Below are 13,963 nucleotides of genomic sequence, written 5' to 3'. Positions count from 1 at the left end.
GGATTTATGCCTTTTCTTTAAGGAAACAGGTGTGAATGGATACCAATTCTAGGCGCAAACATGAGGAAATCTGCAGATGCTGGAATTTCAAGCAACACACATAAAAGTTGCTGGTCACCAGCAACCAATTCTAGGCACTGTGTTTTCTTTTAGAGTCATCCATCAGCTTTCATGTTTACTTTCTATTGCCACTTCTAAGTTTATGAAATTTAGTTTCATAAAATGACATGATGAAATTTGATCCCTCAGCTTTGAGTCATGCACTTTCCACTGGCCCTGTAATAAGTTAGTCCTAAATATACATTGATATTCTTCACATGACTTGACATTCTACCTAATTCCATTTTCTTTCATAATTTTGTTTTTCAAGGAAATGTTCCATTTTCGCTTAAAATAACTTATCAGCCCTCCTACAATAATGTTCTTTAATGGGAAGTTTCATATTGTAGAATTCCCACTGTGTAAATTTACTTTATAGTTAGCTGAAACTTAGTCTTGATTCTTCAAATGTACTGTGCATGTGAACCACTTATTGATCATAACCTTGCTTCATGGTAAAAGGCATCTATTAAATCATCCTCAAACAACTCTGCTCTACCTCCTAACTTGAAACTTATTTTGTTGAAAATAAAGAAAGAAAAACTCTGCAGTAGCCAGAAACTTAGTTTATGTTGATTTTCATAACTGTAGCTTCTCATCTTGATAAATTTGTAGTGAATTTATGTTCCTTCTTTCATATCGCCTTAATATTCTAATAGCAAATGATAAAAGTTTAATGTGATTCAGTCAGAGTATTACATATAAGGTCTTGTTAAATTTATTACTAGTCCCTTATGTGTTTTGTATGAAGGCATAAAAACAACCACATGATTTGTCTTTGGTTAAAGTTTTAACTATGTATGTTACTGCTTTAATGCACATTGGCATAACCAGGCTTCCTTGATAATTAACTCTGCATAGAAATACATTCCAAATAGAGTATTTTCATTCTTTAGACTTCCAAATACATTAGCTTTATGCCTTCTGCATTCAGTTGCCATTGTGCTTGTTTCTCTGTGTACTCCTCTATTCTTCTTCAAACTTTCCACTATTTGTCATAGCCTCAACCTCTTTCTGAAGTTCAAAGCAATTTATTAGCCAAGTACATATACGTCACCATTACAACATTGAGATTTATTTTCTTGCAGGCATACTGAATAAATCCATAATAGAATAATAACCATCAATAGAATCAATGAAAGACTGCACCAGCTTGAGTTTTAACACAACTTTTAATTTCAATTCTATTTTCTCATATTTTGATTGTGGATGTATCATGAACATAGCAACCTTTTCATACTTACCACAAAGTATTTTCACTACAAGAAACTTTATATGAGCACTAACCTTTTTTTTTTAATTCTCTTTTCAGCTCTCTGAAAGCTAGTAAGATAGTGGGAAATCAGAGAGTAAGGTAGAAGGAATAAATTGTAGAAAGGTTTCAATGTTTTGACTTTAAGAACACTGACCTACTGGAATTTACTTATTTCATTGGACAATTTTTCTAAAGTTTTGCTTCCGCAGAAATATTTTGCTTATGATAGACTGCTTGAAGCTGAACACAATATAATTTCAGACTACTTTTAAACCTGTCGGTATTTGGAGAAACAAGAAGTTAACTGTTATTGAATATACTGCATTTAATTGCATAATGATATTGATGCTTTGCAGCAATTCATCTCAGCTAAAAATATTTTGTTGATGATTTCCATTTGCACTCAGTGTCTGAGGCTTCTCACTTAAGCATCCAACAGTAATCAGCCAGCATTGATAGATTCCAGTTTCCCTAATACCATTTCTCAATGACTGCAATGTTCTGGTGAAACCTTTCAACATGCTCGTCACTGACGGTGCCAAGATTTGCAGGGAGATGTCTAAATGAGAATGCAGAAAATGAATCTGTTATGACATCTTGCACTTCATGGTTTTGTATGCTTGAAGCATGTTGTCAACCAGCTGCACATAGTTTGGTGCTCTGTAGTTGCCAAGAAACTTTTCAACAACATCCTTGAATGCAATTTTCTCCAGTCCTACTAGGAGTTCTTTGAGTTACCTGTCATTGATGACCTGTTTGATTTGTGGACCAACAAATAGCCCTCCTTATTCTTGACATCAATTATTCTGACTTGAATTTTGAATTGAAATAAAAAATATTGGTGATTTGGAAAAAAAAACATGGTGCATGCTAGGGAAATTTTATGGTGGATTTCATGATCCACGCCCATAAGATACACCCAAAAGTATTCAAGAAGGAAAATCTTTGTTGACCAGTGTTTTCTGTTCAGCTTTAACACCTGGGTGGTAAATTGAAAGCTTGCCCTTAGGGCATTGGTCATAGATTTTACTTATTGTAATTACATTATTGTAAATATTTTAGTTGTGAATTCTTCTATAAATGATCAGTCATCAGCTGCTGTTTTTCATCAGCCAACAAAAAGTCTTGAGAACAAGGATCTAAACGACGACAAACCTCATCTGGGTACGTTAAACATAGAAATATATATTCTGTTTTATTAGTCCTTCTAATAGAAATTTATTGACAACAAGCATTCTGAACAATATGGTATGACTCACATGGGACTTCCTGTTGGAGCAAGATTAACTGGCTGGTATTGAAGGATTCTTAGGCTCCAGTGGATCAGTGCCACTGTTCATCAATGTTCAGTTTTCCCATAAAACAGCAGCTAAAGTGTTCAGAACTTTTGGTAAAAGATTGTGCGCAACGACGAGCATTATAAGGGAAAACAGCTTTCAAAAGTTTTACATAAAAGAAGCATCACTTTCATGATACTTAAATTGTTTTACTTGGAAATGTTTAAAAACACACTATAGAGCTGGAAATATATTCCAGTATATTCCATTAAGCTTGGGAAACAACAAACAGCACTTAAGGGAAATAGTAAACACTCAAAGTTTTGAGCCGAGACCCTTATTCAGGACTGAGAAGGAAAGGGGAAGATGCCTGAATAAAAACTTGGAGGAGGGGAATGAGGCTAGCTGGAAGATGATAGGTGAAGCCAGGTGGCTGGGATACCTCAGGGGCTGGAGAAGAAAGAATCTGTTAGGAGTGGAGAGTGGACAATAGGAGAAAGAGAAGGAAGAGGGGACCCATGAGGAAGTGATACTCAGGTGAAAAGAAGTGAAAGGTTAGAGTGGGTAATAGAGGAAGGCGGGGCAGGGGTTGGGGGTTAAATTTGTTCACTGGAAGGAGAAATTAATATTCATGCCTTCAGGTTGGAAGGTACTCAGAATATAAAGTGTTGCTCCTCCACTCTGAGGGTGGAACAGCAATTCTGCTTTTTCTTTTCAGTTGGCTTTGCCAAACATTGAATAAAGACATCAAAAAAGAACCTCCTGCAGTGCATCAAGTTTAGTGTCAATTGTGCTGTCCAGTTTTTAAGTAAGCTCTCAATATGATCCACTAATAGACCGTGTCCTCAGGGGTCAGTGCAAACTCTTTTCATTAAGGCATTGTCCAGTGTAAACTTTATAGGCCAGTATGTTGAATCAATCCGTTGGTCAGGATGAGAATGAGCATTCCATAATTGGCTTCAATTCAGGGAAATAAGCCAAGGATCTCCTGCCTGATTTAGCTCATTTATTCCCTGTTGTAAAGCATTCACATGTGGGCTTTGCCTAAGATGGAAAGCTTGACTTTCTACCATCAGGCAGGAGACTCTGTTGCATAAAAACAAGAACGGTCAGGATGACAAACAGTTTCTTCCCTCAGGCCATTAGGCTTCTGAACTCCCTGCTGCATTGCATTCGAAGTGTCACCAGTTAATCTGTTCTGTACTTTATAATATTCAATTTATGCACTTTACTTTTGTTTATTTATGCGTAATTCATCTGTAGGTTTTATCCTTACTTTCATAAGTTATTGTGTGTTATATGTGTGTTATGTGTACTACTGTGCTTTACACCCTGGTCTGCAGAAACGTCTCGTTTGATAGTACACATGTATATAGTTAAATGACAATAAACTTGATCTAATTTGACTTGATGCTCAATTTTGTTGTGTAGCACAGTAATAGATCCCGTCTCATTTCACTTGAGAAGAATGTAGCACTTAAATCAGATAGCTGAAGGTTGGTGATACGCTCGGAATCAACTTCTTAAGGTGAAGAAGCAAGGAAACAACATGGAAAGTGTGTCAAAAATTAGAGGGAATAATATATTTACATAAATCATTTGCAAATGTTGTTTGGGTATTACCATAATGCTGGAATTAACACAATTGTTTTGACTGTACTCATTATGAATAATTTTGGAAAATGTCCAATGAAATGCAGGTAAAATGACTGTGCGACCTCTCTGCTGAACATCTGGCAATTTTGTCAGCTTTCTATCTGAAATATAAACCATTTAGATGACACGCGTCTGAAGTCAGATTTCATTTCATTGGGAAACTTTTTTTTTCTTGTTCCGCAGACAAGCTGGCCTGAACAAAGCAGCTGAGAAACATTACGGATTGGCAGCAGGACTGCGACCCAATGTAAGTGAACACAGCCATAACGGAACAGCAGCCACGCATGATTAACGCAGATCTCCGTATACTACACCAATAAAGAAAAGTGGCCAGTAAATTCACTTACGAATATGCTTAAGCTCTGCTGAAACCAGCAGCTGTGCCAGAAAAGAACCATTGTCACGTTTTTATGACTGGGGGTTCTCATTACGTTGGCTGTGAAAGAGCACTGTGCACTTTTATTTATATATTTATTGAGATACAGCATGGACTAGGCCCTTCTGTCCCTTCGCGCCACGCTGCCCAGCAATCCCCTGGTTTAGTCCTAGCCTAATTATGGGCCAACTTACAATGACCACTTAAACTACCAACTGGACTGTGGGAGGAAATCACGGCACCAGGAGGGGACCCACGCGGTCATGGGGAGAACGTACAAGCTCCTTACAGAGAGCATTGGGAATTGAACCCAGGTGGCCTGTAGTGTAAAACATTGTGCCAACCACTATGCTACCATGCTGTCCATGTATGCTGCTCATCTTGCGTGCCCTTATTTCCACTGTACATCTGCTGGTGAAGTTTTGATGTCTGTAGAGTGTGAACTTCTCCAAATCGTTTTGGTCATTTTCTGATATCCTCTGTCGGTCCGTTATACAAGTAAAAGATGATCTGAATACCCCAAATTCATGGTATTGCTGCTACTTAAGTTTTCCGTGCACCTAAATTTGTTTCCGCACTGTTTCGGTCTAGAATATGATATGAGGGGTTCATGACAGTTATGCTACGTGGCAGATAATAGAAGATTTTAAAGCATATAATGAATAATCATGTGCGTCTCCACACCATCCGTCACAAGCGGGACTACCCGGTGGTCAAACATTTTAATTCCCATTCCCATTCCCATTCCGACATGCCAATCCATCCCTCAGGGTGGAGCAGCCACACCTTATACACCATATGGGCAGCTTCCAACCTAATGGCATATGTATCGATTTCTCCTTCTGGTGAAGAAATTCTGCACCCTCACCCCACTTCCTCTATTCCCCACTCTGACCTTTCACTTTTTCTCACCTGCCTATTACTTCCCCCCGGGTCCCCTCCTCCTTCCCTTTCTCCTATTGTCCACTCTCCTCTCTTATCAGATTGTTCTTTCTCCAGCCCTTGACCTTTACCACCCACCTGGCTTCACCTATCACCTTCCAGCCAGCCTCTTTCCTCTCCCCCCTTCCCCCACCTACCCCCTCATTCTCAGTCCATTCTTTTCCATAGATGCTGCCTCACCTGCTGAATTCCTCCAGCAGCTTGTGTGTGTTTTTCTTCGTTGTTCCTTTTCGCATCTTTTTGCACCTTTTAGAGGTTTCAAAGGTACATTTAATGTCAGAGAAATGTATACAATATATATCCTGAAATGCTTTTTCTTCACAACCATCCACAAAAACAGAGAAGTGCTCCCAAAGAATGAATGACAGTTAAATGTTAGAACCCCAATGTCCCCCCCCCAAGTTCCCCACCCTCTTGCACATAAACGGCAGCAAGCAACAATCCCCCCTCTCCCCACCGGCAGAAAAAGTTTTGGCACCTGCCACCGAGCACTCAAGCGTGAGCAAAGCATCAGCAAAGACACAGACTTGCAGTTACCCCAAAGCCTACTTGTTCACCCAGCATTTGACTTACCACTGGCCCTCTCTCTCCCTAATAGGGGAGAAAGAGATGTCTCCATTTCACAGCAAGAGAGGAGATATAACCAACAACTCACTGGCTTACGATGTTAAACGTCTGTTGTGTTGCTGTTTCCGAGCTCTGTGTCCAAAGATCTCGGGTCTCTGGGCACACAGTCATAGATCTTCCGACTCCCCCGATGACACACCGATCTCCTGCCGTGACACTGACCTTCGATCCGCCCGTCTCCAGAACCATGAGATCTCAGCCCTCTGAAGGCGAGCTGAGCTCTTAGGCCCAGCCTTTGGCGTGCCGAATAACGGCTAGTGGTGAAGCTCTGAGAGCGGGTCCCATTCCTGCAAAGAACCATAGCCAGCGTGTAACTCCAGCTCAGGGTCTTCAAAAGAACCGCGAAAGGGAAAAATAGAGATATTAAAGATGGAAATAGAGCTGTTTCTGAATATGCAAGCAAAAGGCCACTAGGCACCACTAATCCTTCTAAGCTCCTCCTCCTTTCTGTAGCATTTGTCTGTTTTTTATGAGACTGAGTTGCTATCTTGATGCTAGCAAAGGGCTGGCTGGATCTGAACGCAGGACCATTTGCTTCAGAGTCCAGTGCTGATGCCACTACACCAACGGTTGCGTGTGTTGTTTGGTTGCTGAATAATTTACTTAGTTACTAACACTATAATGTTAACAATATTAACATTATAGTTACTAGCGAACTATGTTCTCCCAAGGGGTAATCTGTTGGTGGCTGTAGAGGGTGATCTGGGATCCACATATTCTGGTGCAGTGTGGGCAAGAGTAAGTGGTGGCCGTGGCTAGTGGTCGGGTCTTTTGGTTGTTCAGTCTCTCCTTTTGCATCTGCTGTTCGCCGTAGCACAACGGAGATCGTTCTCATGTAGTGAAACGTCCTCTTGTACAGATTTCCTCCCAGAGTGCAATGCCTTCCCAGTAGATGTGATGCTGAGTTTCTTCAGGCTGATTTTACAGTTATCTTTGAAGCGTTTCCTTTGTCCATGAGCGGCTTACTGACCTTCCTTCAACTGGGAGCAAAAGATCTCATTGGGAAGACATAAGTTAGACATCCAAATGACGCAACTTATCCATCAGAGTTGGTACTCCTTTATTAACACTAATATACTTTTAATATACTCTGCTGCTAAAATTCAATTCTGTTGACATCCGTGGAACTAGATTTCAAAAGTAAAGCATGATGCACTGTCACTGCTCTGTTTTATGTTTGGCACTATTTTGACCACAACTATTTTATAATTTTTTCAGGGGGTTAATTTATGGAGTTCAAAGTGATACACTGGCCACGCCAATGGATAAATGAACAGTTGTTGGAGCACTTGTGGTGAAAAGAAATAGGATTGCAGACCGCAATTTAATACATTTTCAAGAAACCATAGAATTCACTGTGTTAAGTTGTGGCTTTATAAAAACCATACACTTAGTGGCAAATTGCTATCAACAGATATACATTCATATGTATTTTTAACAAGAGTTAGAACTCATAATTTTGTGAGGAACATGTTCTTTTAGACGTCAAGAATGACAGAGTTAAATTGATGGAGTTTGATTTCGCAATCCGTTGGCTGAGAACTGAATTTGGGCCAGGAAATGGGGGAGAGCGTAAGGGATATTCTCAAGGGATAATTTTCTCAATTGCATGTTTCATGAAATAAGCCCCATTTTTGCATCATCCCGATAATTACTGTCAGACTAACTTTGCTTCCATCATGTAAAATCTAAAGTCCTTACTATTCCTAGAAATCTGTGCATGATTTTATTTTGAGGGCATCACTTGAATGCATTGCATAACTTCAGCTGCTAGCTCAGGATTATGGCTTCAAGCTAAAATTCAGAAGATTTATCCTGTGTTGACACTGCAGGTTAAAACAAGGTTCTGTTCCTGAAGACTGCTCACAACCCATCTTCTTCATAAGTCAGAAATATTCTAAAACAGTGTTTGGGAGAGGACGACAGAAAATAGCTGTGACAGGAGAGTGAGCAGGCCGAGGAAACATGTCTGCCAGAGTGAACAGTTGAGTCTGCTAAATTCAGCTTACCAGCCTCCAACTGTTGCAGCTCGGAATCAGAATCAGATTTATTATCACCGGCATGTGTCATGAAATTTGTTAATTCAGGGGTGTTGGGTGGGCTGTAGAGCAATGGCATATGGAAATGCCCCGTCCCCAACCACCAGAAGATGCTTTCTGCCCTGGAACAACCGGAAAATACATCATTATCCATCCTGCTGATCTCCAAAATGCTAGATCATATGAATGGAGTGTCCATATGTCTAGCATTTGTAACCTGTGGAAGACCCATGGATTATTGAGAAGTTAGAGAGCTGTTATCTATGGAAACATAGAATAGATAAGGCCATAAGACATAGAAGCATAATTAGGCCATTTGGCCCCTTGGGTCTCTTCCAGGAATTAATCATTGCTCATACATTTTCCCATCTCAACCCCAATCTCTTGCCTTCTTTCTACAACTTTTAACAGCTTTACTAATCAAGAACTTCTCACCCTCCGCTTTAAATGTACCCACTAACTTGCCTCCCACAGCATCTGTGGCAAAGAAACCCATTGATTCCCCACCATCTGGCACAAAAGATTTCTTCTCATCTCTGTTCTAAAGGGATGCCTTTTTGTTCTGAGGCTGTGCCCTCTGGTCCTAGACACAATAATTACTGGAAACATCCCCTCCAAGTCTACTTCGTCAATATTTGGTAGGTTTCAATTAGATTCCCCCTCATTCCTCTAAACACCAATGAGTACAGGCGCAGAACCATTAAATGCTTCTCATACATACTCGTAACCATCCTTTGGATATCTCCAATGTCAGTACATCCTTCCTTAAATATGAGGCCCAAAAGTGTTAGAAACATAGAAAACCTACAGCACAATACAGGCCCTTTGGCCCACAAAGCTGTGCCGAACATGACTTTACCTTAGAAATTACCTAGGGTTACCCATAGCCCTCTATTTTTCTAAGCTGCACATACCAATCCAGGAGTCTCTTAAAAGACCCTATCATATCTGCCTCCACCACCGTCTCTGGCAGCCCATTCCACGCACTCACCACTCTCTGCACATTAAACTTACCCCTGATATCTCCTCTGTACCTACTTCTAAGCACCTTAAAATTTTGCCCTCTTGTGCTGGCCTTTTCAGCCCTGGGAAAAGGCCTCTGACTATCCACACGATCAATGCCTCTCGTCATCTTACACACCTCTATCATGTCACCTCACATCCTCTGTCGCTCCAAAGAGAAAATGCCGAGTTCACTCAACCTATTCTCATAAGGCATGCTCCCTAATCCAGGCAACATCCTTGTAAATCTCCTCTGCACCCTTTCTATGGTTTCTACATCCTTGGTGTAGTGAGGTGACCAGAACTGAGCACAGTACTCCAAGTGGGGTCTGACCAGGATCCTATACAGCTGCAACGTTACCTCTCGGCTCTTAAACTCAATCCCATGATTGATGAAGGCCAATGCACCATATGCCTTCTTAACCACAGAGTCAACCTGTGCAGCAGCTTTGAGTGTCCTATGGATTCGGACCCCAAGATGCCTCTGATCCTCCACACTGCCAAGAGTCTTACCATTAATTCTATATTCTGCCATCATATTTGACCTACCAAAATGAACCACTTCACACTTATCTGGGTTGAACTCCAACTGCCACTTCTCAGCCCAGATTTGCATCCTATCAATATCCCACTGTAACCTCTGACAGCCCTCCACACTATCCACAACACCTCCAACCTTTGTGTCATCAGCAGTTTACAAACCCATCCCTCTACTTCCTCATCCAGGTCATTTATAAAAATCAAGAAGTGTAGGGGTCCCAGAACAGATCGCTGAGGCACACCACTGGTCACCGACCTCCATGCAGAGTATGACCCGTCTACAACCACTCTTTGCCTTCTGTGGGCAGGCTAGTTCTGGATCCACAAAGCAATGTCCCCTTGGATCCCATGCCTCAATCAGGCTCGTAAGGCATGACCTGCCTTTGACAAACCAATGCTGACTATTCCTAATCATACTATGCCTCTCCAAATGTTCATAAATCCTGCCTCTCAGGATTTTTACCATCAACTTACCAAACACTGAAATAAGACATACTGGTCTATAATTTCCTGGGCTATCTCTACTCCCTTTCTTGAATAAAGGAACAACATCCGCAACCCTCCAATCCTCTGGAACCTCTCCTGTCCCCATGATGATGCAAAGATCATCGCCAGAGGCTCAGCAATCTCCGCCCCCCCCCCCACCTCCCATAGTAGCCTGGGGTATATCTCGTCTGATCCCCGTGACTTATCCAACTTGATGCTTTCGAAAAGCTCCAGCACATACTCTTAATATGTACATGCTCAAGCTTTTCAGTCCGCTCCAAGTCATCCCTACAATCGCCAAGATCCTTTTCCATAGTGAATACTGAAGCAAAGTATTTATTATGTAACTCTGCTATCTCCTCCGGTTCCATTGTCACACTTGATTGGTCCTATTCGCTCACGTCTTATCCTCTTTCTCTTCACATACTTGTAGAATGCCTTGGGGTTTTCCTGAATCCTGTCCACCAAGGCCTTCTCATTTTACCTTCTGGCTCTCCTAATTTAATTCTTAGGCTCCTTCCTGCTGGCCTTATAATTTTCTAGATCTCTATCATTACTTAATTTTTTGAACCTTTTGTAAGCTTTTCTTTTCTTCTTGACTAGATTTACAACAGCCTTTGTACACTATGGTTCCTGTACCCTACAATCCTTTCCCTGTCTCATTGGAATGTACCTATGCAGAACTCCACGCAAACATCCCCTGAACATCTGCCACATTTCTTGCATACATTTCTCTGAGAATATCTGTTTCCAATTTATGCTTCCAAGTTCCTGCCTGATTGCCTCATATTTCCCTTTACTCCAATTAAACACTTTCCTAACTTGTCTGTTCCTATCCCTCTCCAATGCTATGGTAAAAGAAATAGAATTGTGATCACGATCTCCAAAATGCTCTCCCACTGAGAGATCTGACATCTGACCAGGCTCATTCCTCAAAACAGATTAAGTACATATTGTGTCAAGAAACCTTCCTGAACACACCTAACAAACTCCACTCCATCTAAGTCCCTTGCTCTAGGGAGATGCCAATTGATATTTGGGAAATTAAAATCTCCCACCATGACAACCAAGTTATTATTATACCTTTCCAGAATCTGTCTCCCAATCTGCTACTCGATGTCCCTGTTACTATTGGGTGGTCTATGAAAACACCCAGTAGAGTTATTGACCCCTTTCTGTTCCTAACTTCCACACACAGAGACTCTGTAGACAGTCGCTCTATGACTTCCTCCTTTTCTGCAGCCATGACATTATCTCTGATCAACAGTGCCATGCCCCCACCTCTTTTGCCTCCCTCCCTGTCCTTTCTGAAACATCTAAAGCCTGGCACTAGAAATAACCATTCCTGCCCCAGAGCCATCCAAGTCTCTGGAATGGCCAAAACATCATAGCTCCAAGTTTTGATCCACGCTCTATAGAGTGCATTTAGAGTATTAACGACACTCTAACTGTATTCTGACAAATGTCTTATAATGCCTCCCCATTACATTCTTGTTTTTATATTCTAGTCCTCTTGAAATGAATGCTCATCTTTCATTTGACTTCCTTACTACTAACTTGACCTTTAGGGAATCCTGCAGAAGGATTCCAAAGTGCATAACCTTACATTTTCCTGCATGATGATAAAGCTTCAAATACATTATTTTACAGCGCTTAATAATATTTAACTGAATGAGTATCAGCTTTACTTTGAAGAATCAAAGAATCTGATTCAGTATGGGATGTAACTTTGCAATTCCAGTTTAGCTGGTTTGTGTAACTGTCTTTTCGCTGAGATTTCCTTTGCCCTGCCTTTTGCAGGCATGATTTTGAACAGCTGGATTTGAGGAGCTGTATCTGCTAATTTATGGTAATGAAAAGGATCAGTTTGAAGTTTGTATCTGAAATGCATTAAACAAAACGTTGGCGTTTTGTTACATCGTACTTCATGCCCACATACAATTCCGTCTTTTTGAAGGATAATTCCGCCTTTAATGCCTTGACCCAGAAAGTATACGTGCTGTGAATGGAAAACCAATGCACTGGTACTTCATCTCCAAAGTATTATGACAAACTGTCTCTTTGCATGTGAGAATCATCAGGGAAGTAACATTTTTTTTCACTGTAAAATGTTTCTATCCAATGTCATTCTGTACAAACAACCACAGGATACTCCGTCTAGAGTTACACCTCCAGGCAAAGCAGAAAAAATTTAATAAAAGGGACTGCATAGTTTATAAATCTTTGTGGTCACCAGAGTTTTTCAGACTGGAATCAGTTCATTACTTTTCAAATTTGTTAAATATTGTGTTATTTGTATTAACAGAGATGCCAAACATAGAACATTTTTGCATAGCAGGCTGACCATCTATAACCTGTTGTTCTTTGTTAGGCTCTCTTTATTACTTATAGTAACCAGTATTGTCAGATGAAGGTTGTTAAATATGATTCAGAAAGATTCAAAATGCTAATGAAAAAACACTTTTGATGAAATATGATTGACTTGACCACCCAGAAATAAGTTTGTCCAGACCTATGTAGCATTTGATTGTCAATTACTGGCCAATGGGACTTTCTTCATTTCCAACAAGTATAGCTTATCATTTGTCTAATCATTTGTTCACTGAATAGCACAAACTCAACAAAAATTAAAACTTTACCTCATTTGCATTAGTTCTGTAGTATTCTGGTTTTCATCTGTAATCAGTTCTGATCTTTGAACAAAGCCTTGCAAAGAGTCGATTTTTTTTCTTTCACATGCCCAGCCCCGATTTTATATTGAGATTATTCCTGAAATTCTGCAACTGGCAGTTGTTTGAATCTAGCACAAAATTTAAAAAAAGGGAGCATGTGATTTGAGAATTGCCTCCAGTGTGAGAGAACATCCACCAATATTTTACTTATCCATGTTAACAGCATGTTGGTACATCAAGTTATATAGCACAGAAACAGGCCTTGGCCACACCAAGACTGTGCTAATTGTCAGGCATCCTTTCGCCTGAATCCTGCACCAAAGCTATCTTGTCTTCCCTTATTTCAATCACGTCTACCCCAGTTTCTATCACATCTACACATGACGGGCTGTTCACAGTGGGCGTTACCAAATGTCTCATGTAGGAGGAAACTGGAGCATCCCTTGAAATCACAAAACCCAGAATACTCAAAATGGGCAGTGCCTGTGTAAAGGTTACTGGCACAGTGAGGTAGTGGCTCTACCATCTGCACATAAATGCAAACACAAATAAAGCATGGCAGTACCTCTACTTCCTTAGGAGTTTGTGAAGATCAGAATCAGAATCAGAATCAGGTTTAATATCACCAGCATATGTCTTCTATAAGTGTGTTGTGGAGAGTATATTGACTGGCTGCGTCAAAGCCTGGTACAGAAACACCAATGCCTTTGAACGGACAATTCCACATAAAATACTGGATATGGCCCTGAGGCCCCATCCATCATGGGTAAAGTTCTCCCCATTAAGGACCCCCATAAACCCAGACATGCTCTCTTCTCACTGCTACCATTAGGAAGATGGTAAAGGAGCCACCAGGTTCAGGAACAGTTACGACCCCTCAGCCAAAGTTACAAAGTCTTGAACCAAAGGGGATAACTTCACTTAACTTTACTTGCCCCATCATTGAGATGTTCCCACAACAGACTCTCTTTCAAGGACTCTTCATCTAATGT

At 40.7% G+C, this 13,963-nt stretch overlaps 1 protein-coding gene across 1 annotated transcript in view; it reads left to right on the top strand.

The window, feature by feature from the left end:
• Window positions 1-13,963, top strand: part of LOC134352313 (protein O-mannosyl-transferase TMTC2-like) — a 226,675-nt gene that overhangs the window by 204,073 nt on the left and 8,639 nt on the right. Inside the window, exon 11 of the mRNA XM_063059608.1 lies at window positions 4,471-4,534. Coding sequence (XP_062915678.1) covers window positions 4,471-4,534 — 64 coding nt within the window. The remainder of the gene's footprint in view (window positions 1-4,470; window positions 4,535-13,963) is intronic.

The sequence above is a fragment of the Mobula hypostoma genome, chromosome 9 (assembly GCF_963921235.1).
Source record: "Mobula hypostoma chromosome 9, sMobHyp1.1, whole genome shotgun sequence".
NCBI classification, from domain to species: Eukaryota; Metazoa; Chordata; class Chondrichthyes; order Myliobatiformes; family Myliobatidae; genus Mobula; species Mobula hypostoma.
Note: the sequence above shows the minus strand (reverse complement) of the source record. Positions and strands in the feature narration are given on the sequence as shown.